Genomic DNA, 27,040 nt, shown 5'->3' with positions numbered 1-27,040 from the left:
CAAAGGAACAAACAATAAGAGGCCTTAGAACTTTTATTTATTTACCAGGCACAATGTTGGCCGTAAGTACAACCTCACGTAAAAATGATTTTAGGAAATAATTGGTAATTCTTGAGACAACACATGCATTCATTAGCGCTTTCAATGAAAAGAGTATGCATTTTCATTTTGCCCAAAATATGTATGCACTTTTGATCAATTTATGTTTTCATTCTAAAATTCCATATGACAAATTTCCGCTTCTGAAGTCAGTTGTCCGTTTAGTACCAAATCCTTCCAAGAATGTAGTGGAATATCATCACATTAAATAATTGATCGTGGGATGTCTTGAGAGAGAGAGAGAGAGAGAGAGAGAGAGAGAGAGAGAGAGAGAGAGAGAGAGAGATGTACATCAGGTTTAAAGTTTGAATAATTTACTTTACTCGAGAGCCAATTCAGCGGAACTTGGAAAAGAACTTTCCTTACTCCAGTGTACATTACATAAGTTTTTTCCCTTCAGTTGTCAAACTTCTCCATCAACTGTTTCGTAATCAGAACTGCAGTTCTACTGTCTCTTCCTCCTCGTTTGAACCCTTATTGACTTTCCCCCTATCAAACTTTTTTTTTTCTGCTTCTCTCTCAAACATTTTTATGACGGGGGGGGGGGGGCGCACCTGGGCGCGTGCCCCCCCCCATAAAAAATATTGACAAAATAATAAAATTGAAGATTTAGATAATAATAACATAAATGAGAAATATAAAAATTGGAAAAAATAAAAATCTACTATAGAAATTATATGTATGCATATATATATATATATATATATATATATATTATATATATATATATATATATATATATATATATATATATATATATATATATATATATATATTTATATATATATATATATATATATATATAATATGAAAATTGGTGGCCCCCCAACCTTGAAATTTTTCTGGATCCGCTAGTGCATCTTTCCCATCATATCAAACGTAGTAATTTTCTTTTCTTCCAGAACCTTATTACTGCATGAATTATGTATAACGACCTCTTTTATACATTCATAGTAACCATTTTTGTAAAATGACATATTGCTAAGCTTAATCATATGTTTGCACTTGCTTATTGGGAACTAAGATCCTTTTGATTCAGAGTTGTATCTCAGGTCATAAATGGAAATTCTTTTTACAATGTTTTTATACAATGCAACAAAATTCTATCTCGACTTGCACTGACATCGTTATCAATCTCCGTTTCTGTTAATATTTATTTCTCAGTACTTTGTCAAATAAAATAAAATGCTCTAGTACATGGCTAGAAAAATAAAGTATATATTTTTTTTATCTTCCAAAAGCCGGAATCACCGTTACCCTAAAAAAAAAAAAAGTTTTAATTTCCTGGACTTGAGAACAAAAACCGGGTCTACAAAAGTATCTTTGTTCGACAAAGTTCTTACTTTTTTTGTTTTATGTTTTTTTGTTCAACCAAAACAGTGTACCCAGAGGGCTTCTAATTAATCGGCCGGAAGCCAGGTAATGAAGCCTTCCTTTAACCACACTCAGGAAAAAATGCTATAATCTTTGAAGCCTTGTTGGTCTTCTGAACTTGAATACAAAGACTGTACAGGTTCCTCAGAGGATACACAATGGTTCACAGAGAGCAGAGAACGTTGAAGGGATAATCTACTGTAGATGACACGCTGAACGTCGGGAAGGAACTCGCCTAGTTCTGGTGTGCCTAAAAATTAGGATTGTTTTGTCTGACTTCCTGGTCATCTTTTTAATGCTGTGTCCCCTAAAAATTAGCCATCTTGTCTTGTCCAAAATTAAAACTATTTTTGTCTGACTTCCTGGTCATTAAAACTATTTTATAATCTTGTCCTGCTGTGTTCCCAAAAATGGATTTTTGAAATTGTTCCAAAATTAAAAATTTTATGCCTAGTCATCTTGTCCTGCTGTGTTCCAAAATTAAAACTATTTTATAGATCCTAGTCATCTTGTCCTGCTGTGTTCCAAAATTAAAACTATTTTATAGATCCTAGCCATCTTGTCCTGCTGTGTTCCAAAATTAAAACTATTTTATAGATCCTAGTCATCTTGTCCTGCTGTGTTCCAAAATTAAAACTATTTTTATCCTAGTCATCTTGTCCTGCTGTGTTCCAAAAAATTTTATTCCTGCCATCTTGTCATCTTCATCTAGCCATCTTGTCCTGCAAAAATTAGAAATTATAAAACTATTTTATAGAAATCTTGTCCTGCTGTGTTCCAAAAATTAAAACTGTCTTAGTCATCTTGACAAAAGGGTTATTCTGAACCTGGCCACCTTCATCTGCTGTGCCCCAAAATTAAAATTATTATATAGAAATTCCTTGTCGTGTGGACAAAGGGCAGGGATTTTTTCCATAATTCTCTTAAATTTCATATAGTATTTATTTATTCCTATGAAAATGATCTTGAAGACAGGCTATGAAGAGAGAAAAAATCAGCCTCAGGGGAATAATGAGTCTCAGGAAGATTTTTTTTTTTTGCAGTCTCTTCGTCTTGTAATCAAAGGGTCGACTTTCTAGAACTTATCGTTCGTGGTTTCAAAATATTTCGATATTTCATGCGCCATTTTCGTATTTCTTCGGAAGTAAGCCACACCCGGAATGAGGGAGAGCTTAATGCTGAAAGATGTTTATATGTATATGTATGTATATACGTGAAAAATATATACACACACATGCACACGCACATACATACACACATATATATATGCACACACAATTATATGTATGTATATATATACATATATATATTTGTGTGTGTCTGTGTGTGTATGTATACAGTATACATATCTATATGCATATATGTGACTGGGTTTGGAAAGGTAGAGTATGGGGATCAAGTTAGTGATGTATACACTTTGTATACAACACTTACGCCCCCATACGTATACGCAGAGTTCCTCTGCCTCTCTGGAATGTAAAAGGCTTCTTACAGAGTGACGGAAATGCTTTTAGGGCAAAACATCCTTATAACCGAGAAACCTCATTGAGACTCCATCAGGCACGGCCTCAGCCCTTGAAGGCGTCCTTTTGATGTACGGAGGTCCTTGCGCCGTTGGTGGGGAGAGTTCACTGAGGGCCTGTGCATCCCCTAGCTGCTGGAATTGGATGGCTGGTTTTATTTTAATGAGTTCTGCTACTTTTTCCATCATGAATTTATTAGCTGAATGGTAGCACTGGCGGATCCAGTGGTAGGGGGGCCACCTAGGCACGTGCCCTCCCATGAAAAATAATGATAAAATAATAATGTTGAAGATCTAGATAACAACATAATATAAAAATGGGGAAAAAATCGATTAAAGAAATAATATATATATATATATATATATATATATATATATATATATATATATATATATATATATATATATATATATATATGAGTGTGTTGTGTATATATGAAAATTGGTGGGCCCCATGAAATTTTTCTGGATCCGCTAGTGAATGACAGTGTACCTTAATGAGTCCTATTTTTCTCAGAGGGAATTGATTAAATAATTGATTGACTGTTTCCTAGTAAGTTATATTTTTTTCATGAGTTATCTTTTTCCATGATGTATATTTTTTTAGCAGGACTTGATTAATTAATTGACTGTACTTTCATGAGTTATACATTTTTTAAAGCACAGATTGATTTATGAATTGATTGTACTTTCATGAGTTCTTCATTTTTTAAGCACGAATTGATTCATGAAGTGACTGTATTTTCATGAGTTTTAAATTTTTTTTCCGGCACGAATTGATTTATGAATTGACTGAACTTTCAAGAGTTTTACTTTTTTGTTAGCAGGAACTGACTGCTTGATTAACTGTACCTTATTGAGCTCTAAATTTTTTGGCAGGAATTGATTGATTGACTTTACCCTAATGAGCGTTCCTACTTTTTTCAGCAGGAATTGACTGACTGCTCAACTGTACCTTAATGAGTTCTACATGTTTCAGCAGGACTTGAATGGACCTTGATGATTTCTACTCTTTCAGCAGGAATTGATTGACTGATTGATTGTACCTTAATGAGATCCACATCATTCCGCAGGAGTTGACTGTACCTTAATAATTTCTCCTACTTTTTCAGCAGGAATTGATTTACTCAGTGATTGTACCTTAATAAGTTTTAAATTTTTTTAGCAGGAATTGAATGACTAATTGACTGTACCTGAATGAGCCCTACATTATTCAGCAGGAATTGGCTGTGCCGTAATGATTTCTCCTACTTTTTCAGCAGGAATTGACTGATTAACTGTACCCTAATGAATTCTACTTATTTTTAGCAGGAATTGATTGATTGAATACTGTACCTTAGCAACTTCTACCTTCCTTTAACAGTGGGCGAAAATCGTGATCGCACTAGAACGAGCGGTTTCGCAAGAAAAACTGAAGGATTACCTGTACATGTATAGTCTGCCTCTCGGCGGGGGCGCTGACGGAGGTGAGGAAGCCCTTGGGGTCATGGTCATCAAGTGCAAAGATAAGACGAAGGCTAAGCAGAGGAAGGGTGCCCTCAGTAACTGGAAGGTGAGATGTCCATATATATATATATATATATATATATATATATATATATATATATATATATATATATGTATGTATATATATAAATATTTACACGCACACATATATATATATATATATATGTATATATATATATAAATATTTACACATATACATACACACATATATATATATATACATTTTCAGATTAGCTCTTATTGAATGAGAAATACTCTAGTTATTTCTTAGGAACATTTTCACTTGCGTGTGCGCACATAAACTCTATCTTAATAGACCCGGAGGAAATTAATTTGCACAGTCACCAAATGTCTTATGTTATGCACATTTTCCTCTATAATGACGAGGACGTAATTAATACAGGTATCTAAAGACTCTAGAGCAGCTGCGTTTTCTTTCACGAATGACAGGAAACTACAGTTTTTCGAAATGCGGTGTCATAATAGCAAAGAAGTTGCACTTGTATCTGGGTCCGGAATCATTTTTCCGGTATTTTCACATATTGTTAAAAGAAATCATTCGTTATATTTCATGTTATTCTAATAGTAAACAGACAGACCACGCCAGTAACATTACCTCTTTAGCAAAGGTTATAATCTATCACATAAAAATACGATTTCATTTACATTATTTGTAAGAAGTTTCTGACCATGGAAATTTCATCTCCCTTAGACTACGCTACTGGGTACATAATTCATGTAAACTGTGTTCCTGTTGAAATGTTTGGCATATTTAAGAGTTAAACATTTTACGTACTATTTAGTGATAGTACAAAATTTTGGTATTGAATATTCAGTGGTCCCACAAGCCTAAGATTAATGATTCCTTTAAACTGTAATCGTTACATGTAAAACTGAAGAGAGAAATGTCACAGAATTAACATACTTAATGTAATCTGCTGAAGAGTTACGCATAAAAATTTGTGAAAAATGTCTGAATACTCAAATGATACCTTTTCAAGCGACACCTTTTCGAAGAGAATATAGGTAAAGAAAATTGAATCATTCTCTTCACGGCGAAATTACTTTCAGCCGTTTCATTGATTAGTTTATGAATCATGAATAATGTTACGTCTCAGCTTAACGGATTATCAACTTAGCGAACTTCTGTGCTACCAAATTGTGATTATTTGTTTCCTCCTAATCAGTTTTAGATACATTTCTCCTGATCAGTTTTTAGATACATTTCTCCTGATCAATTTTTAGATACCCTTCTCCAAGGGAATCTTAAATGTAAAATACGAGTTATTTGAGGATAGAATCTATGTGGAATTGGTGTTAGCTTTAAGATATCTTCACAATATTCAAGTGTAGGCTATAATATCGTTACTAATTCACATGATTCAAACAACGCCAGATCAGATAAACACAGTCTAAACGTTACTTCTCCACCGAATGCACCTTTTTTAAAACCTCTTTAACTTCAAAATCAGTCTGTACGAGTATGATACTGACTCAATCTTCCCTCTGTCTGTTCTGATCAGCGTGTGGGTCGCGTGACCATCGACGCCTTACACAGAAGAGGCGTGAGCGGGGAATTCCTTCGCCGAGAGATGTGGGGACTCCAGACCGCAGCTTCCACGCCTGTGAAAGGGTATGTTTGTGGTTTTGTTCCAAGCCAGTTTGGCTGACAAGCATTTCCATTTACAAAGAAAGATTTAATTGTGTGAGTATCCAGTGAAAATAGATTTAAGTAGTAGATTTTTCATCATACAGGATGATGTACGGTTTCTGAGTGATTTTGAAAAATATAAACACTAACTCAGTTTCTTCTGTATTGCGATGGTTACCATCAGCAACTGAGTCTGTACAAGGTATGAATTATCTTTTTAAAAAGACTATAGAACATATTTCAAATGCAAGAATGGCGCTCATATAGTCTACAAATTTAATTAAATTTAGTATCATTCATAACTTTTTTAGAATTTTGAGATATAACAATATTTTAAATTAATCCTAAACACTCAAATGGAATGGTGAGATGGTAGTTTGATACCAGACTGATTGTAAACAAGTAAAACATTTTGTCAAATATTAATTGATAGGAACAACCGATTGCTTAATCTTGTTTTCACTATGATAAGGGAATGAGTTGATAAGAAGATTCTTCCAGACAAACCATAAAGTTTCATGAATGTGGTAAATTAAAGTTTAGATGAGTAAAATAGTCAGGAAAGGATTTTAATACGGGAGACTGAATACTGGTGTGGAGTGGCCATGCATTTGGAGTAAAGATTGGTATGATCTACCTGACTTGTGTCCTTGATGTACAACACCTGGCTGCAGTCCATCTCCCAAAAAGAAGTTTAAGGGAGTTTGGGAGTTGACCCCATTTGAATGGTTCTGCCTGACAGACACACCATGAAAGAATGAAATATTATGCTGTAATGACGTTCCTGATAACCCATTTCATGAAAGTATGCTCAGTTGTGACAAGAAGAGTGCAAAAAGCTATCTAGGTAATACTGCAGAATAGTTACGCACATGTCAATTCTTGTATAACTGATGTCGTGTTTTGGGATGCCGAAGCCCTCTGCTGCCAGGTCAGGGAACAGTTAAGGTTAGGTTAAGGGAAGATTAGGTTGGGAAATACCCCTGCTGAAATATTTCTGATCTGCTTTGAAGAAAGCAGAGGCCTGTGGAAATAAAGTGTGCAACTCTTCTGTACTTATACCTAAAATCTTATCTACTCTTACTCATTATGGATTATGAATTTAGGTAAAAGTGAAGAAAATTTGTGGAAGTTTCTTCTAAGGGTCATAGCCTGCTTAAAAGGATCAAAGACGTAATTCAAAAGGGATGCATCCTAACCTAACCTTCCCTTAGCCTAACCTAACCTAGGGCACCATGCCCTGACCTGGCTGGGGATCAGGGGTTGGGTGACTTTGCACTCGCTGAACCCCTCCAGTATGGCGTAAAGCATGGCAAAACAACACATAGGCAACTTTTCTGCAGTATTACATGAATTTACAACTGTTAAATCTATGTTACTGATTACTTTACAAAGAAATAGGATTTTACTAAGAACTGTTTGTTCTATGTGAAGCTGCACTAACTACAGTTTTCTCTCACAGACCGTCGAAGAAGAAAGGTGGAGGTGGTCTCCTTGGTATATCCTCAGGCCCTGACACTGTTGACATCATGGGAGATGCCTTAACCCAGAGCATGTTCGCAGGAGACGCCGATCCCATGAACGAACATGACGGAATCGGAGCACTTACGGGTGCTATTGACCAACTGGCCTTCACAAATGACCTCGATTTCTCTGGAGATGGTGTAGATGACGATCCGATGAAGGTGATCACTCCAGCTTCTGGAGAAGGGAATGCAGGGCCAAAGCCTGATGCCCCTGAGGAGAAGAAGAAGAAGAAGAAGCGCAGGGATTCGAATGGCTACGACAATCCAGCCTTCCTTGACGATGAGGAATTGCTTCTTGCAGCAGCCCTCGGAACGACTGGAGGAGAGTCTGAGGACACAGACGAAGAGGATATGCTGGAATCTCGGCGACTTGCGCAGCCTCGGATCATCATTCAGGCTGAAACAGACACCGCGTCTATCACAGACCCTACAAAAATTAAAAGTAAGGCCCCCACAGCTGCTGCTAAAGATCCCAAAGCAGCAGCAGCAGCAGCAGCAGGAGCAAAGGCCACTCCTCCTGCCCAGCCAGATGTCAATGCCTTGACTAGACCACGCCTGCCCTCTGCTAAAATCCGAAGGATTGGGTCTGCCCGGAAGACTCCCGCTCGATTTACCATGACCTTTGACAAAAAGCTTCCTGGATCTGAGGACAGTGGAGATGGGGAGAAATGGGCTGAAAAGAAACCAAGAAGAAAGAACCAAGTGGCGCCTTCCAGCAGCTCAGAAGATAATGAGGAGGTCAGGACGCAAGATGACTTGAACGTCGGGCTGCAGTCTGGAACGGACAACACACGAGAGGAGCTGATGGCAAAGGAAAAACTGGAGAGACCCAAGACGTCGGTCGCTAGTGAAAAGATGAAGAAACGGGCAACGGACGAGGTGGGGAACATGAACAGCATCTTACCCTGGGACAATGAAGATGGAGATATCAAATAATTCCTCACAAGGACAAAGGATTACATTCGGTGACCCCCGCCCAGAAGGTTACACAAGACATAACCCGAGCAAGCACATTGGTTACCGACAGTTGAGTGGTCCACGACTCTGCTCTCTTAGCTTAGATAACATAGCTGTAGACTCGAAGAAATAAGCAAAATATTATTATATATCAAGCTTTGTCTGTTTGGCTATATAAACCCATGAGCTGTACAGTTTAATTTCATAAAGAATAGTAGCATCTAACCTATTATTTTCATATGCAAATCCAGTAACCATATCCCTTTTATACCACTGAAGCTTTGAGCCCTGAGCACCTTCCTGGAACGGTATCTAGAAACATGCTTGGTTTGAAACCGCCTCAGAGAATGACAGGTCCCGTTCCTGTCCTTCTCAGCTTCATGCCTCCATTCGTATGGGGGTAAAACTTTACTTTAGTTGCGCGGCCTGATTCCCGTCAGTCGCCGACAGGGACGCATTTTCCCGAGATGTAACCGAGTACCAGGACCTTTCCCCGAAAAAAAGAGGGACACCATATCTTAACAACTAAACATAGAATTTTCTTGAAAATAACCTCATTATGTTTCCCACATCCAAATTATTATAAAAGTCCTAATCTAACCTAACCTAACCCAACCTAACCTAACCTACCTAACCCAACCTAACCTAACCTAGGGGCAACGCAAATAACCGGGGCTGGTGCAATACTAGCATACATCTCAGGAATTTGCGACCGGGACAGGTTACCGTAGCCCTAGGTTAGGTTAGGTAGGTAAGATCTGGTTAGGTCAGGACCTGGCATTTTAGGATATGTATGAGGAACCTGTCCCGGTCGACGACTGGCGGGAAACAGGCCGCTCAACTAAAGTAAACTTTTACCTGAATGTGGATTCCTCCCTGGCTGGTCCAACGGTAGGAACTGCAACTTCCATGTTATGCTGAACAAAGGCACCTGGCATCACCCATCGCTCCTCTGTTCCCATGACTTGCTTAAAATCCACTGGCCAATACCATTAAAGAGACTGAATACAAACCATCATTATTTTTTCTTTGCTTCACACAGACTTGGACAGACCAAAGCCTTTGTAACATAGAGAGATTCATTACTGTGTAGTTTACGGAATCAGTGACTTCGCGTTTGCTAAAAAATACGAAAGAAGTACGAAAACTAGTCGTTCATGTTTATCATTTCTCTTGCTACACCTAACATGCTTATTTTTTCGCGTAAGTTAAGGAACATAATGAACATGGTATATATAATATATATTTTTTTTATATAGTTACACTATAGTGTCGCAAGAAATCATACCTATATATAATAAGTAAACTAGATTTATTTTGGTATTTAAGCATTCCTTCTAGCAGGGTAAAATTCTGATATCATAGATATAATGAGAAAATAACTGACTTGACTAGGCTATGAATCTCAATCTAAAATGATCTTATAAAATTCCAGCTTCCCCTTGTCATGATTAATGCCATATAATCGCCAATAATGATTGAATAACAAGTCAGAGACAATTGAGAACCTTTCCTCAGACGAGTGTAAATATCTACGAAATGTCATCTTGCACAGGAGTGAGGGGGGCGGCCCTGCCAACGGGACAATGACGTCACCGGAACAAAAAAGTGGTCGGCCATCTTGAAGAATCTGCGTTGCTCATTGAAAGGATAAAATATAAGTCGCTGCGAACGAATCCGTTTCTGATTCCAGCTGACGTGACGTCAGTCAGCTGGCATGACGTCAGCCTAAGTTACGGTCGTATTGCTTATGTTCATTAGCTTAAACTTAAGTGAATTAGAATCAAGAATATCATTTAGATTTAAGATCGTCTGGTACACTGCTACTCAGGCGCGTTCATTACGCAAACACGAGACTTTGTCTGAGTTGTTAGGCTCGTTCTTTTCAAAATAAGATTTTCTTCTCTTTAATGCAATGGCATACTTCCATTTCTGATCTCTTCATATCATGGGAATTTGCTTAATTGAATCCCTGGGAGGGAAATATGTCTTAAAGTATGCACAATGAAGTAAGTCAACCACAACAGTAATATAAGTGAAGAGAATGACTTGCAAATTCTCATTTAATTCTTTTCATCATTCAGTATTTGGTTGTCACTTCCACCAAAAATAGTTCTACTGTCATAATGGAGGCAAAGAGTTTGAAGTCTCAGGGTCAATGTCATACAGAATTCTAGAAAACAAGTTAGTCAAATGCTACTTATTTAATTTTATCATTATAACAAATACTATACATACTATATATGTAATTGTCCAGTAAATGCATATACACCAAGCCACGTGCATGCTCATAGAATAGACAAGCATCTTGCGTATATAGATGTCTCGCTTGGTGTAAACACATCAGCCCTGAGTTGCTGGGTTGAAGGATTAAGTTTTTTAAAATCTCAAATTTCATCTTAGTTAAAAAGTGATCACATTAACTCTTCCACGACGGTTAAACTGGAAAGCAGAAGTACCTACAGACCCTTCACTATGGTCCTCCTAAATCATCTACTCAAAATATATTTGAAAGATTTCGTTCTTCCACATTGCCAAGTCTTTGTTTTAGAAATTATATAAAAAAAAAATCTAATCGACCTTTCAACACTTCAAGGCTTAAATTCGAATATTTTTGGGGATTATTTTAAACCTCATTGTTAACAAGTGGAAATAAATCATGGCATGCACACTGTTCACAAGCTAGGGGCCCTTTCAGAAGACAACAGTATTTTGCTCAAAATATTTTCCCACAGAACCACAATTACTTCCAAGAAATTTTGTCAGTACTTAAAATACTAACGAGAGTTAAATAATCAGGGAACATATGATTTAAATACTATAAAATGAATAAAATATGTCTGTTAACTCAATGGACCCTAAAGCCCAATTTCTCGTCTGTGGGTGAAATAATATCTCAATTACTTATCAATTAAGGGATGTCTAAAAATAGAAGGTATACATCTGAAATTGTTGCTATTCTTTTGTTCTAGAAATAAATTATAAAGCAATATTTTTATCATTCCAATAACTTTAAATGCAAACAAAACACATATACAAATTAACCATTTGTGAAAACTTTTTTACTCAGTTTGAAAATATTTAAAACGGCATTTGGATGTGCTTTTGATTAAGTGTGACTTTAAATCCAAAAATATATGGATACATACATTCGTAATAAGCAATTTATATTGTGAAAAATAGGTAAAATACACACACACACCTAAATATATATTATATATATATATATATATATATATATATATATATATATATATATATATATATATATAATATACACACAAAAACACACACACACACACAACACACACATATATATATATATATATATATATATATATATATATATATACAAACATACATATATATATATATATATATATATATATATATATATATATATATATATATATATATATATTTATACACACACACACACTCACACACACACATATATATATATATATATATATATATATATATATTTACACACATATATGTATATAGAATTATAAATATAATTCTTGCAATCTCCTTTGCAAAAACCCTTCAACATATTTTCAAGCGCTGGATAAAAAGAAGTAAGTTGATCTAACATGATATTACATTCATAAAAAATTAAGATTTACTTATACACTACTGCGACCCTACGATTCAGAGTAATTAATCAATTAAATATTGATTCATTTAGCCTGCATGTGATTTTAAATGTCATGGGATATTCAACAAAATTGAAAAAGTCATCGTACATGACAGAACTCCGATAAATATCTCGACTTATTTCGCTGAATTGATAAATTGCTCAACATTCGTTCCAGTTTTGATAGAATTTACATCTTACCATATTTCACGGAGCTGATAAATGTCTTGTCATGTTCCGCATCTTTGTTAGATGACTAAGCGTGTTTTTTTACACTTCTGATAAATATCTTAGCAAATTCCATAACTGATAGAAGCCATCACTTGTTTCGTAAGACTGAAAATCTCTTTTCATCCCTCTTGTTATTATTATTATTATTATTATTATTATTATTATTATTATTATTATTATTATTATTATTATTATTATTATTATTATTCCTCTTATTATTATTATTATTATTATTATTATTATTATTATTATTATTATTATTATTATTATTATTATTATTAATGTCACTGACAGAATCCATAACTGTTTCGTTGGAATATTAATCTTTTTTCATTCCTGTTCTTTATTATTATTATTATTATTATTATTATTATTATTATTATTATTATTATTATTATTATTATTATTTCATAACATACACAGGAGTAACTATTTTTTTCGTAGGAATGATAACTTTCTCTCATTCCTCTCATTATTATTATTATTATTATTATTATTATTATTATTATTATTATTATTATTATTATTATTATTATTATTATTATTTGACGTCAAACTTGTCACCGTAAAGTAAACACTCACTGTAAACGAGGCGGATTGCGTCAAGGTTGACAGGACAAATATTTATCTCGTCGTGAAGGAGAACAAATGTTTATTCAGACCACAGAAACTCAAGTGGCGAAGACTTTTTAAAGACAGGCTCACAACTATCCATAAATGTCAAGAGATACTGAAGGAATTACGTAAAGTCTGCTGTGCTGTTAATTGTCAGCAGGTTAAAGCTTCACGTTTCAGTTTGAGTTTTGTTTGTGTTTTAATTTTGTTTCTGTCTCTTTCAAGGGCACAAGAAATGTAGACAATTATTATTCAAGGAGTTTTCCTGTTCGGAGATTATGCCTATAAATGCATATACATGCATGCATACGTCAGTTTAAATAAGTTAATTTGGTGAGGTCTTACCATAACCGATCGAAGAGGCTGTTCCAGTATTTTCCTTCAGTGAGTTAACTCTTAAGTGATTAAAGTACAATGAAGCTGAACCGGAATTGATGAATCTTATAGAAAAATTACTAAGTGTATTTAGGCGTTTGTAGTACACTAACTCTCATATATTTATAAATTTGTACACATGCACCCACACATATCTATCTATTCATCTATACATATACATTTGCACTACACACATATATATACACACACATATATATATATATATATATATATATATATATATATATATATATATAATACATATATATATATATATATATATATATATATATATATATGTATATATATATATATATATATATATATACATATATATATATATGTATATATATATACATATATAATATATATATATACACGGGTATATACATTACACTTGAAAACTTTCCCCTCATTTACATAATGAGTGCTGAATCGTGGAGAAACTGCTACTTCATGTACCTAAGCAAAAGCCCCTAATTTACATCGCCATCAGCTTTTTGGACATCAAGATCCACTCTTTCCATCCTTTCTAGTACCTCTTTTACTTCATCTATTCTAGGACTTCCTCTCTTCGTGCCTCCTAACACTTCCGAATTGTAAATTCTTTCCATCTGCCTATTTTTTGTTCTTTCCACATGCCTGGACCATCTCATAACACTCTGATTCATTCTTCACATTTGCTAAGAGTTTTATAAGCACTTCTGTGTACCACTACATTTATCTCCCTCAATTTATTCTTGTCATAGCATATATATACTATAGAAATAATTCATTTAAAACAATTTCAACTTTCTTTGTCATTCACCTGTAGCATCTAAATTTCGCTACCATGAAGGAAAGTTTGGCTCAACAATCCCTTCATGCCCATATTAATCTAAGCCTTTCCTAATCTTTTACCCATTACTGCTGCTTTTCTTGTTTCACGTATTTTGTGACTTAACTTTTTATTAATTTTATCCAGATTCTTAAACGAATCAATTGCTACCATTCTTTCACACACGCACACACACATCACACACACATATATATATATATATATATATATATATACACACACACACATATACAGTATATGTAAGGTTCTCGTCTACCAGTCAAGCGGACCAGAGTTCAAATCCCGCTGCTCACTGGTGGCTTGGGGATGGCGCCATTGCATAAACCCATTGGCCCGCCAACCTAACGGTCTGAAAACTCGAGAGGGTTAGTAAGAAAATAGGTACCAGCCCTTGCTCTGGGGGGTTAAACAGTGGGCCTAGTGACACACTGGCCATGTGTCTTAGGCAACGGGACTTCTCCCAGACTGGCTGTCGTCCTAAGAAACTGGAGTTCAACACCAGCCCTATGAGTTGAGAGGCCCAGGAGGACTTTAACCTTATGTATATATATATATATATATATATATATATATATATATATATATATATATATATATGTATATATATATACATACATATATATATATATGAATGTATATATATATACATATATATATATATATATATATATATATATATATATATATATATATATATATATATATATATATATATACACACACAAAGACAAACATCCTGTAAACACTACCCATTCCCTTATTTATAATTACCACATATTTAAGCAAAATAAACCACGAAGACAATTTATCAATTAAGCAAAGCTCCACGCCATTCAAGAGGCAAATAGATCGAGTATACCAACCAACACCAACATAATTCAATAAAAGGAAAATTAAAAATATATGTTTCCAAACACTTGTATCAACAAAGGATGAATTAAATATTAGGGAGGGGGTTGTTGAGCGAGTCGAGCTGTTTTATGTAAAATTAAAACCCAGGTAAATCATGCATGATTGATGAACCTGAATCAAGTGTACAGGTAATGTGTGAAAAAATGGTTCCTTTGAGAGTGTCAGAAGTTGTTTTTTCTTGAATGCGGGAGAAGTGAGAGATAGTTGGGGATGTTTTGTGAGTAGAAGAGAGAGATAAAACGCAGCAACGGAACGAAAATAGAGAGAATTATGAGATGCCGTTCTTAAGATAAGGACAGTGATCTGTGTGGAAGTTTGTCGATGGGGAGCAATAGGAAAATCCAGTTATCAAAAATAATTTACATATATATGTATATATATATATACATATATATATATATTTATATATATATATATATATATATATATATATATATATTTATATATATATATATATATATATATATATATATATATATATATATATATATATATATATATATATATATATATATATATATATTGCATACTTGACTGATGGATTAACTAACTGGATAAATCTGAATCTGGTAGCGATAGTAGAAGTGATATGGAGACCATGTGAATCAATGAGAATGAACTATCATTAGATGCGGATTAAATATGTTGGAGAAATGATTATTTGGCCAGATATCTTGAGTGAGAAAATGATGTGAGGTGAGCTGAAAGCGTAAGACAATCGACATCTTGTAAATAGAAATTACATATAGGTAATTTTGGTAGAAATCATGCTATACTAGTTGGAACTGATTAAGTGTTACGTCACAAAAATAGGAATCAATCAGCATTTTTCAATTATCAAACTGACTGCGTGGCAATTGAAATGACGCTCTGTCATGTCTGTACTAAATAGGGATTATATTGCTGCTATGCCTTGTGGAAAGAAAGTGATTTTGACAGAGGCAATTTGTAATCAGAATTTGTGATGAAATTGAAGTTACAAGGAAATATCAAAGGAATAAATTGCTTTGTTTATTCTGTTGGCAAAATGTTTTATCACCCCAAGATCCTGTTCTTTTTTATTACAATAAATAAATAAAGTATTGAAATAAACTCATCATGTGTTGAAGCATTTTTTTGGACGTAGGCTTAACAAATCCACAACTTAATTCTGACAACTTTTTCTATAATAAGCAAATGATTTTGTTCGTCTTAAATAATACATTTATTAAATTCGTCTTCTTATCTCATTTTAGAGGCAAATAATTTATCCTTAGACCCTCAATTAACTGTTATAGTTCTTGGAAACGATTCAGTGGTAAAATAAACCAGGTAATTAGCCTAGACTTTTATAACTAGCTCTTGCAACAGAGGACGAAGAATGAAACGGGAAGGTATATTGACGAAGATGGAAAGAATAAAGTGTGATACTGTTGTAGTTGATTAGTATACACGGTCTAACCAGACCTTCATGAATCCATCTATGACAAAGAGTAAGTAAAAGAATCGCTGGTTTGAATAAGACTTACCAGGTAAAAGGCAGATTTCTGGTAAATCGTAAAACCTCTCATTCAAGAGAAAGAGGCAGGACTGTAATGAAGCCGATATTGTTTGAAAAATATTGTACTTTCCAGGTTGCAAAGGCTCCAGAAATGGCCCAGAATCGCGTTTAAGTTCTACGCATGGAAACAGCCAGTTGGATTAGAATAAACCCTTTAGAAAATAAATCCTTTATAACCTCCTTGAAGCTCAACTAACAATAAAAGAAAAATAAAGAGATAAACAAATTTTTTCCCCATCTAAACGGCATGAGTTTTTGGCTGACTATTTTTTGTATGTTGTGGCTTTTTTCCTCTCGACAGATGTCACTGAGCTGCATGATATTGCCGCTGCTTGATCAAGCATAATGTTTTTGGCAGTCTGCAGGGGTCATCGATTCGCACAGTAGTAGTTTGTAACTAAAAGCTGAACTTGAGCCGCGATTAATGGAAAGTGTTGGTAGATTTTTAGACGTCATTGTTGGTAAAATCTCGACTTTAGCTGCACTTGGAAGGGTAATAAGAATTTCTCTTGGTAAAACCTCGACATTAGCTGCACACGTTAATGATAGTAATGATTCCTTTGGTAAAACTTCGACTTTAGTTGGACACGCTAAGGATAGCAAGAATTCTGTTGGTAAAACCTCCACTTTAGCTGCGCACATTGATAGCAATAATTCTCTTGGTAAAACCTCGATTTTAGCTGCATATGTTAATGTCAGCAAAAATTATCTTAGCAAAACCTTGACTTTAGCTAAAAGTATTAATGATAATAATGATTCTCTTGGTAAAATCTCGACTTTAGTTGTATACGGTAATGATAATTATGATTCTCTTGGTAAAACGCCGGCTTCAGCTGCACACGTCAATGGTAAGCAAGAATTCTCTTGGCAAAACCTTGACTTTACTAATTGACGGCAATAATTCACGTGAGAGCAACATTGCAAATAGACAAAGCATTGGCTAACCAAAGAAAAATACGACCTACCATTCCCTAACTTTAAGTAAAAGGACTATTTCAAAAGGTCAACTTTGCCAGCGTTTTCAAAAGAACGTGAGCAGCTGAAGTTATTCATATACTTGCAAAATTCAGCAACATTTACAGTTTTCTTCCTAGTTCGATTGTATTTTGTGTTTGGAGTAGTGACTAACGTTTCAAGTTTTTCAAATGATTAAATTTTCAATTTAGCGTTTACCTACCTTTCACAGATTTCATACCAAGAGAATTTTCAATATTTTATAATCTGCTTTGCTAGACGTTGTATCGTCACGGTAATAGAAAAAATGCCATTAGCAAGAATTGCAAGAAAAGGAATTATCAGAAAATGTTCCAGCTATATTATGAGTCATTCTGAGACAATTAGTAATGCTTCTTAAAACAGGTTCAATAAGGGGAATGTTTATTTAAAGATTAATTAGCAGCTTTCTCTCACCATGCAGGTGAATATTAACCGGTGACTGATCATCACGAATACTTTGATGGTTTATATTAAACAGCTTATGTGGATGAAACTAGAACTCATTCAAGATGAATAGGAAGAATATTTCATTTTCATTATTTTTAAAATAAGATATATAAAAAAAGGGAAAACTATAATGGAATTATTTCAAAGTACAAAAAAATTGTCTTTTCATTGTGATATATCTTTATTGTGAATTTTTTCTATTTCGATGTTTTTTTTAATTTGGTTATCATCGCCTCAGTAAATATAAAATAGTTCGCAGGCTGTGGTTCCCCAAAACGATGAGAAATCAGGTTTGCTCCTCTTACCATATAAACGATTTTCAAATGTTTCTTGACATTAAATAAATCTTAAAGGACGGATCTGTTACAAGTGGAAGTAACTATCCCAATCGTTTGAAGCTAAAAAAAAAAAAAAATCACAAGTACATGAATATGCAGGAATTCAGATATAGAATCATGCAGGTTGTTCTGTACAACATAATAATAATAATAATAATAATAATAATAATAATAATAATAATAATAATAATAATAATTTCAGTCAAGTAGTAAGAATGGCTTGGCAGCCATCATATTTTTACTTGTTATGTTTCTATTTTTATTTTTCTAATCGTTCACTGTGAGCAAATCTCACATTTCTCACGTTTTAATCCTTGCAAGGTCATCTGTCTCATGTAAACTATACCAACAGCTTATGTCTTTCTCTTTCACTCACTTTCGAACTCCACGCTGCTCTCCCACAAAGGAGAGTTGGCTCAACAATTCCTTAATGAAGCTGGACCTTCGCTTCAGAGGAATATCTAAGTCTAGAATATACTCTACCTTCCCTTGCTTCACCTATTTTGTAAGTCACCTCTTATCTGTTCTGTTAACTAAATAACAGGCTCTGTTCTTCTGTCTTAGAACAAACATATTTGCTCTATTTTACAATGATTCAACTCAGACTTCTGGACACTGTAGGTCTCACTTATTTACTGATCAAATTCCTTCTGATTTTGTGTCTACAATTCCTTCTTCTTTAAGACGACGATTATCATACTTCTTGGTTAATATGCAACTCATTCATTTACACAGAGAACCTTAAGACGTGACAATTTCTTTCAAGACAATTAAACAATAATGAATTGTCAGAGACAAAAAGTCTGAAGATAGTTCGGTTTTGTTTTCATTTTTCTCCTCGGGCAATGAAGCAGTTGTTCTTGGCTCCAAATGCAGAGGGCCCGCCAATATTTCTGGAGTATTCCGTTACCAGGGGGTAATACCCTCTTTGATAGGTGCTTCTCTGGTTTTATGAACAGTGGAATAGAAATTGCAACCACTGATTCCTAAGAGGAAATTATTCGAGTAATATAGTTACCTTCACAGCAGTATCAGCCATACAAAACCTACCCTTGTTATTATTATTATTATTATTATTATTATTATTATTATTATTATTATTATTATTATTATTATTATTATTATTATTATTATTATTATTATTATTATTATTATTAATCTTAGCTGTGAGGACTTTTACTTACGCCTATGAGAATTTTAAATAAGAGATGAACGCTTATATTCAGTTTATCATTAAAATCTGTTACACTTTAGAAGGTATTGTTACTTGGTATCAACTTTCTTTATTTTATCATGAGAATACATTTACAGGAGTTTAGGCTTTGACAACCTATTGTTTATCAGATATTGTGATTGTATCATTTAATTATCAATCCCCTTCTTTTCATTCAAGGCATTTTTATGATGCTAGGAATCTTTAGAGATTGTAAGTTTTAAGAAACCTTTCTTGAGCTGTAAAAGCCTTTAAATAATTCAGTGTTGGAGATATTCAATGTTTTATACGCTGGATGGATGATAAAGTTATGTATGATTATAAGTAGAATGTCCTTTGCATTAATTCATACATACCCACTATATATATGTATACATACATACCTACTTATATATATAATATATATATATATATATATATATATATATGTATATATATATATATACACATACACAAATATATATATGTATATATATATATATATAAAACATACACACACACACACATATATATATAAATTGTAATTGTAACAAAATATATAACTTACATATTTGTTCTTAGAACGTTATTGTAGTTATATTCTGCGCTATAAAATATGTCAATATAAACAGATTTATCTATTCATTATATACGTATGTTACTGCTGGATTTTATCAATACAGCTTTTTCATCCGAATGACTTAGAGGAACAGGCGTCACCTGATGAGAGTCACTTCAGAAATGAACTGAGGAATGTGCAAAAGTGTCTTTTGCAAAGCAAACTGATAAACTATAAAGCAAGTTGTGTGTCTATAAAAATAATAATTTTGTAAGCACAAAACGGTCTTTAGGCGTAAATCTGACTGAATGTTAAGATATGATTATTTGTGGTAATACGTTTAGTGTGTAAAATGATTATTTGTCTGTAAAACATAACGGTCGTGTGACCGGTAAATGGATTATCAAGGAATAAACTGGTTATGTGTAAAATACTTTGGATATGTTTGTATACATAAGTTATTTGTGCAGCAAAATGAATAATATGTCAGGTGTCCAATTTGGGTGTAGCAAAATATGCTTACTTGAAAAACTGAGTGGGTAAAACCATTAGCTTTTGTGTGAAAGAATTCCATTTTCTGTGAAGTAAACAGTTCGTGCCTTCAGCGAAATGAGAACGCTTAAAACAGGTTTGTTTGCAAATCTTTCTTTGAACTTTCGCTGGTGTAAAGCAACTTGCTTGAAGTAAGTTTTCCTTTTTTTTTTTTTTTAGAAAGTCAGGAACCTTGACTTTCGATTTCGAACTTTACAAGCCAGCCCAAAAGGAAAGAGAAAGCATTCTCGGAGGAAAAAGTGTAACCAATACTTTCTTTGACGATCGCATTCCTTTCACTACACGCGTGAATACCGTTTCAGGTTGGCCCGAGGAGTTCGAAGAAGTCTAACAGCAGGTCGAGTCTTTTCACTCGATCCTTCTCCTCGAACCGGGTCGACAGTGTAGAAGGAGGAGAGTCGAGTGGGGGGGCGTCCTCTGAGAGACCAGAAGCAATCGAAGTCCACGCCCCCGCGGCGGGCCATCCCCTGAGGAAGAACGGCTTTGCCGAAATGCGGGTCAGTGAGAGTCGGGAGGAGACGCTGATCGACGCCATCAGCGAGACCATGACGACGACGCTGTTGAACAACGTCCTGGAGGAAGGCAGAGAACAAATGGCGAGCGTGGAGCGTTCCTCGGGGGACGCCCTCTCCCGCCAGAGCACGAGAGAAATGGCGGGAAATGGCGTGACGGTCTTGCACGTCATGGAGGCCGACGAGAAACTCCACGGAAACGACGAAACTGACGACGCTGGCGAGAGATCGTCTCTGACAGAAGAAGAGGCCAGGCTTCTGGAAGAAGAAGAAGAGGAACACCTCATTTTCCAGAGGCTGACCGAATTCATCGACGAGGACGAGGAACGTGACCCCGCGGAGCCCGAAGACGATCCGCCGGGTCCCGCGAGAGCAGAATCGCCGACGACGAGCAGCGCCAAAAGGAGGAAAGAGCGGTTGAGGTCGAGGAGCCATCTTACCTTCAACTGCTCGGCAGAAGAAGGTGATGATGACGTCATTGAGGTAGTGGCACCGCCGGAAGATAGGCCAGAGGAGGAAGAAGAAGGAACGGCTGATAATGATGGAGAAATTCAAAAGGAAGAGGAAGGCCAGACAGGAGATGTACAGGAAGAACAAGAGGATGAAAATGGAGATGAAAAGGAAGAAAATGAAAATGAGGAAGAGGGTGGCGAAAAAGACGGTGATGATGAGGGAAAAGAAATGCAGAGGAAGAAGGAGGAGGAGAAGGAGGAGAAGGAGGAGGAGAAGAAGGGGGAGAAGGAGGAGAAGGGGGAGAAGAAGGAGAGGGAGGAGGAGAAGGGGGAGAAGGAGGAGAGGGAGGAGGAGAAGGAGGAGAAGGAGGAGAAGGAGGAGGAGAAGGAGGAGGAGAAGAAGGAGAAGGAGGAGGAGAAGGAGGAGAAGGAGAAGGAGAAGAAGGAGGAGAAGGAGGAGGAGAAGAAGGAGAAGGAGGAGGAGAAGGAGGAGAAGGAGAAGGAGAAGAAGGAGGAGAAGGAGGAGGAGAAGGAGGAGAAGGAGGAGGAGACGGAGGAGAAGAAGGAGGAGAAGGAGGAGAAGAAGGAGAAGGAGGAGGAGAAGGAGGAGGAGAAGAAGGAGAAGGAGGAGGAGAAGGAGGAAGGAGGAGGGAGGAGAAGAAGGAGAAGGAGGAGGCGAAGGAGGAGGAGAAGAAGGAGGAGAAGGAGGAGGTGAAGAAGGAGAAGGAGAAGGAGAAGAAGGAGGAGAAGGAGAAGGAGAAGAGGGAGAAGGAGAAGAAGAAGAAGAAGAAGGAGAAGGAGAAGTAGGAAAGAGTGAGGGAGTAGGAGAAGGAGAGACCGATAAAGTAAGAGACAGAAGACATGAGACTAGATGTGGTGGAGAAGCATACGGCCTCTCCATCATAACTATCGCAGCTGATGAAAGTGAAGATGGAAAGGTTCTCTTTGGCTCCGTTCGTTGTCTTCTGTTAGGCAAAAACGAGGACCTAAACGAGCAGTTTTATAGAGATTTAGGGGGGTCTAACGACGTTCCAGTCATCTCGCTGGAGTACCCTTTCTGGGATAGTGCAGAGGCTTTGAAAAGGGAAAATTTAAGTGGCGTGAACACAGACCAAGAGATTCCAACTAAAGACTTGTCCCGCGCAGTAGGCCTTGATTGCTTTCTTTGCGACAAAGAAGACACAAACTCAGACAAAACTGGAAACTGCTCGACAAACAAAGAGCAGGAACAGTTGTCTGAAGGAAACAGTTGCTGTAGACTCGGTAAGACATCTCACGTCCTGGGAAACAAGGAACATTTCCACACTAGAAATTGCAAATTTGCCGAATTTCCGGACCCTTTGCCCCCTGGGATCAGACTCTAAATCTCTGGGCCTTTGGAAACGGGTAATGGGAACATGTCATTTGGATGGGTCCTTTGGGGAGAGCCTCTGGGAGTCTACAGAACTGGAAACTCTTGGGGAAGGTGAGGCTTTCCCGCCGGAATGTCTGGGCATAGCTGATATCAATGGACGGAGGACACATCTCGATCCTAACCATACCTTGAACTTATCCTTTTCTAGATTTCCTAGAGAAGATTCCCCAAGGTGTGAGGTTAGTTCTGAAGTAGGTTCCTTCGGTGGTAAGTTCCTAGGACCTCAGTGCCACGCAGAATTTCTCGAACAACTTTTAGCCAATGTCGATAGGCCTATATTGCCCTGCAAGACGTTGTCTTGATCTGAATACTAGGAAATATTAGAGGTTAATGATTATGTAAATGAAGAAAGCAGATTGTAAAAAGAGACAGTAGTTATTTTGACTTGCGGTTGAAAGCTTAATGATATTATGTATGAATAAAGAGAGAGAGAGAGAGAGAGAGAGAGAGAGAGAGAGAGAGAGAGAGAGAGAGAGAGAGAGAGAATCCCCATAGCATGTGTTTTGAGGGAGAGAGAGAGAATCCGTCTATTTCGTATGCATTTGAGTGAGTGGGTATGTGAGTATGTGTGTGCGTATGTGTGTGTGAGAGAGAGAGAGAGAGAGAGAGAGAGAGAGAGAGAGAGAGAGAGAGAGAGAGAGAGAGAGAGAGAGAGAGAGAGAATTACTATGGAAGATAGGGGGAAATAAAAGATAGAGAATCTGTAGTAGGTATTTGAGAGAGAGAGAGAGAGAGAGAGAGAGAGAGAGAGAGAGAGAGAGAGAGAGAGAGAGAATCACTCTGATACGTATGTGTGAGCGTGTAACAGAGACAGACAGACAAAATGAGAGAATCACTTTAGTACGTAGGTATGTATGTGTGTGAGAGAGAGAGAGATAGAGAGAGAGCGAGAGAGAGAGAGAGACTAATTCCTGTGGTGCGAAGTAGCTTTAAGATCCTATATATATATATATATATATATCTTCAAAATGAGCTTATTCATTATCATGCATCATATCTATTGATTCTCCTAAAAAAACCGAAGGGAATTCTGTCATCTAAGCAATAGAAACATAACTACAGAGTAGAGCTACGAAAGATTGTTTTGAGAATATTGTTGACTCTTCTATTTAGAAAAAAGTAGCAATAAAATATTTAAAAAAAAATATTTGTCTTTTCTTTTCCAATCTATTTTTAGGTACGGTTATGATATAAAATTGATAATGATTAAATCAATTTTTTATCTATTAGATATCTAATTTATATGCAATGCTTATTATCTATTATTAGTTTATGTAATCGAAATTCGAGGGTTATACATTAAAGCAAAAGAAAAGGAAGATGGGATTATTTTTTTAAATAAAGAAGAAGAAGAAGAAGAAGAAGAAGAAGAAGAAGAAGAAGAAGAAGAAGAAGAAGAAGAAGAAGAAGAAAAAAAGATGAAGAAGGGTTATTTTAGGAAACGAAAATGTTGGTCAAATTATCTTTCAACTCTCTCTCTCTCTCTCTCTCTCTCTCTCTCTCTCTCTCTCTCTCTCTCTCTCTCACAAACACACACACACATACATACAATAGACGGGTTCTCTCTCTCCCTCAAACACCCACTATAGAGCTACTCTGTCTGCCTGACTCTCTTTTCCATGGTAATTCTCTCTCTCTCTCTCTCTCTCTCTCTCTCTCTCTCTCTCTCTCTCTCTCTCTCTCTCTACATACACATATATACAATATGCGGTTTCTCTCTCTCTCTCAAACACCCACTATAGAGCTATTCTGTCTGCCTGACTCTCTCTTCCATGGTAATTCTCTCTCTCTCTCTCTCTCTCTCTCTCTCTCTCTCTCTCTCTCTCTCTCACATACACATATATACAATATGCGTTTTCTCTCTCTCTCAAACACCCACTATAGAGCTATTCTGTCTGCCTGACTCTCTCTTCCTCTCTCTCTCTCTCTCTCTCTCTCTCTCTCTCTCTCTCTCTCTCTCCATCAATAATACTTCTTCCACGTGAAGTATTTTCTAAGGAGCTTTTCTGCAAAAAATGGAATCTGGAGGAAAGTCCTCCCCCTTCCGAAAGCTTTGTCGAGAAAGGATATAATGAGTGATAACAAGAATTACTAAAAAAACGGAAGAAATTCCTTCTTCCAGGTCGTAATCAGATTTTCACTTGCTCTCGGGTCATCTCCAATCTTACGCAGCTCCTAATCGTGATGTGAGGTAGCTTTTAATTTTATTTAGGGGACTGGTTCATTTTCTTTGTGAGATTTATCGTCACTCTGCATAAAAACACGTTACTTTTATGAGGTGGAGTTATTAAAGGTACTATTCTTACTATGTAAATTACCCTATATTTTTTTTTTGGCTTCACTAACTTTGTTCAATTACTTTTTTTTTCGTGATTACATAAAAAATCTAGAGAAAAAAACAACAAGACGACACGTGGCATCCAATGAATTAATATTGACAAGAATCCATTATGTCGGAATGCGCTTTTCATTACGTACTCGCTACCTAATTGAAACCAGAGAGATCATTTGTAAGGAAATCGTACCAGGGACGACTCGTGGCTTCTATGTAAGGTTCCTCGTTTTAGTTTTCTGTCAAAGAAAACTATTGCGCCGGCTTTGTCTGTCCGTATGCACTTTTTCTGTCCGCCCTCAGATCTTAAAAACTACTGAGGCTAGAGGGCTGTAAATTGGTATGTTGATCATCCACCCTCCAATCATCAAACATACCAAATTGCAGCCCTCTAGCCTCAGTAGTTTTTAAGATCTGAGGCAGACAGAAAAAGTGCGGACGGACAGACAAAGACGGGGCAATAATTTAAGGTTCAAGTTAGCCACAATCTTGCCTCTGGTAACGGTATAGGATAGGCCACCACCGGGCCGTGGTTAAAGCTCCATGGGCCGCGGCTCATACAGCATTATACCGAGACCACCGAAAGATAGATCTGTTTTCGGTGGCCTTGATTATACGCTGTAGAGGCTGTACAGAAAACTCGATTGCGCCGAAGACACTTCGGCGCATTTTTTACACGTTTTCTTAACATTTGCCTTCGGGAATAATCGACAAAAATCCTCTGGAAGTAAAATTGTTGCAGCTCAGATGGAACGAGGCAGAAATGTTCTTGAAATGTTTCTGAAGTAAGATAATGAGAAAATGGTGAAGAGCTGCTTTGATAGTGAGTTAATAGTGTAAGAATTGATGGTGTACGTCCACTAGAGGTATACAATGACTGAACGTGTGGTTAAGTTTCTATAGTCAAGAGAGAACTCCCATAATGAGACAGTGTCAGTCTTAATCTAGGTTAAAAGGAGGGCTGACCTAAACTCAATAACTCTATGACCTAAACCTTTGAATACATTATTAATGCTAAACATTGTACCCCTGCCAGTTTAGTGTTTCATTTGTATATATATAATTTATATGTATATATAGATAGATAGATAGATAGATAGATAGATAGATAGATAGATAGATAGATAGATAGATAGATAGATATATGTGTGTGTGTATATGCATGTATGTATGTATGTATATATATATTTATATATGTGTGTGTGTGTTTGTGTTTATATACATAATTAATAGACTATACGTCCATCTTTTCCATTGTCCACTTTGAATACCTCTTCCCCATTGCAGGCAGCCTGTCATTTATTACTCATTCCCAGACAAACTGCGCACCTGCCCAGGTACAGGAAGCAATATTGTTCCCTCGCAAATCAGGATTAATCTTCTGTCAGTTACCCCTCACGAAGGGGAAGATATATTAGAGGAAGAGATATTAGAGGAAGATATGTTACCCTTGTTCTCCC

The 27,040-nt window shown here is 36.0% G+C and overlaps 1 protein-coding gene across 1 annotated transcript in view; it reads left to right on the top strand.

Annotated features, from left to right (window-relative positions):
* iav (transient receptor potential cation channel subfamily V iav) overlaps positions 1 to 8,739 on the top strand; it is a 45,145-nt gene extending 36,406 nt beyond the window's left edge. Inside the window, 3 exon segments of the mRNA XM_067130674.1 lie at positions 4,359 to 4,547; positions 6,025 to 6,134; positions 7,615 to 8,739. Of these exon segments, the coding sequence (XP_066986775.1) occupies positions 4,359 to 4,547; positions 6,025 to 6,134; positions 7,615 to 8,614 (1,299 nt within the window). The 3' untranslated portion in view covers positions 8,615 to 8,739.
* The last annotated feature ends 18,301 nt before the right edge of the window (positions 8,740 to 27,040 follow it).

Source organism: Macrobrachium rosenbergii, chromosome 29 (genome assembly GCF_040412425.1).
Source record: "Macrobrachium rosenbergii isolate ZJJX-2024 chromosome 29, ASM4041242v1, whole genome shotgun sequence".
NCBI lineage: Eukaryota > Metazoa > Arthropoda > Malacostraca > Decapoda > Palaemonidae > Macrobrachium > Macrobrachium rosenbergii.
The sequence above is the reverse complement of the archived record's forward strand: the minus strand, read 5'-3'. Positions and strand labels throughout refer to the sequence as shown.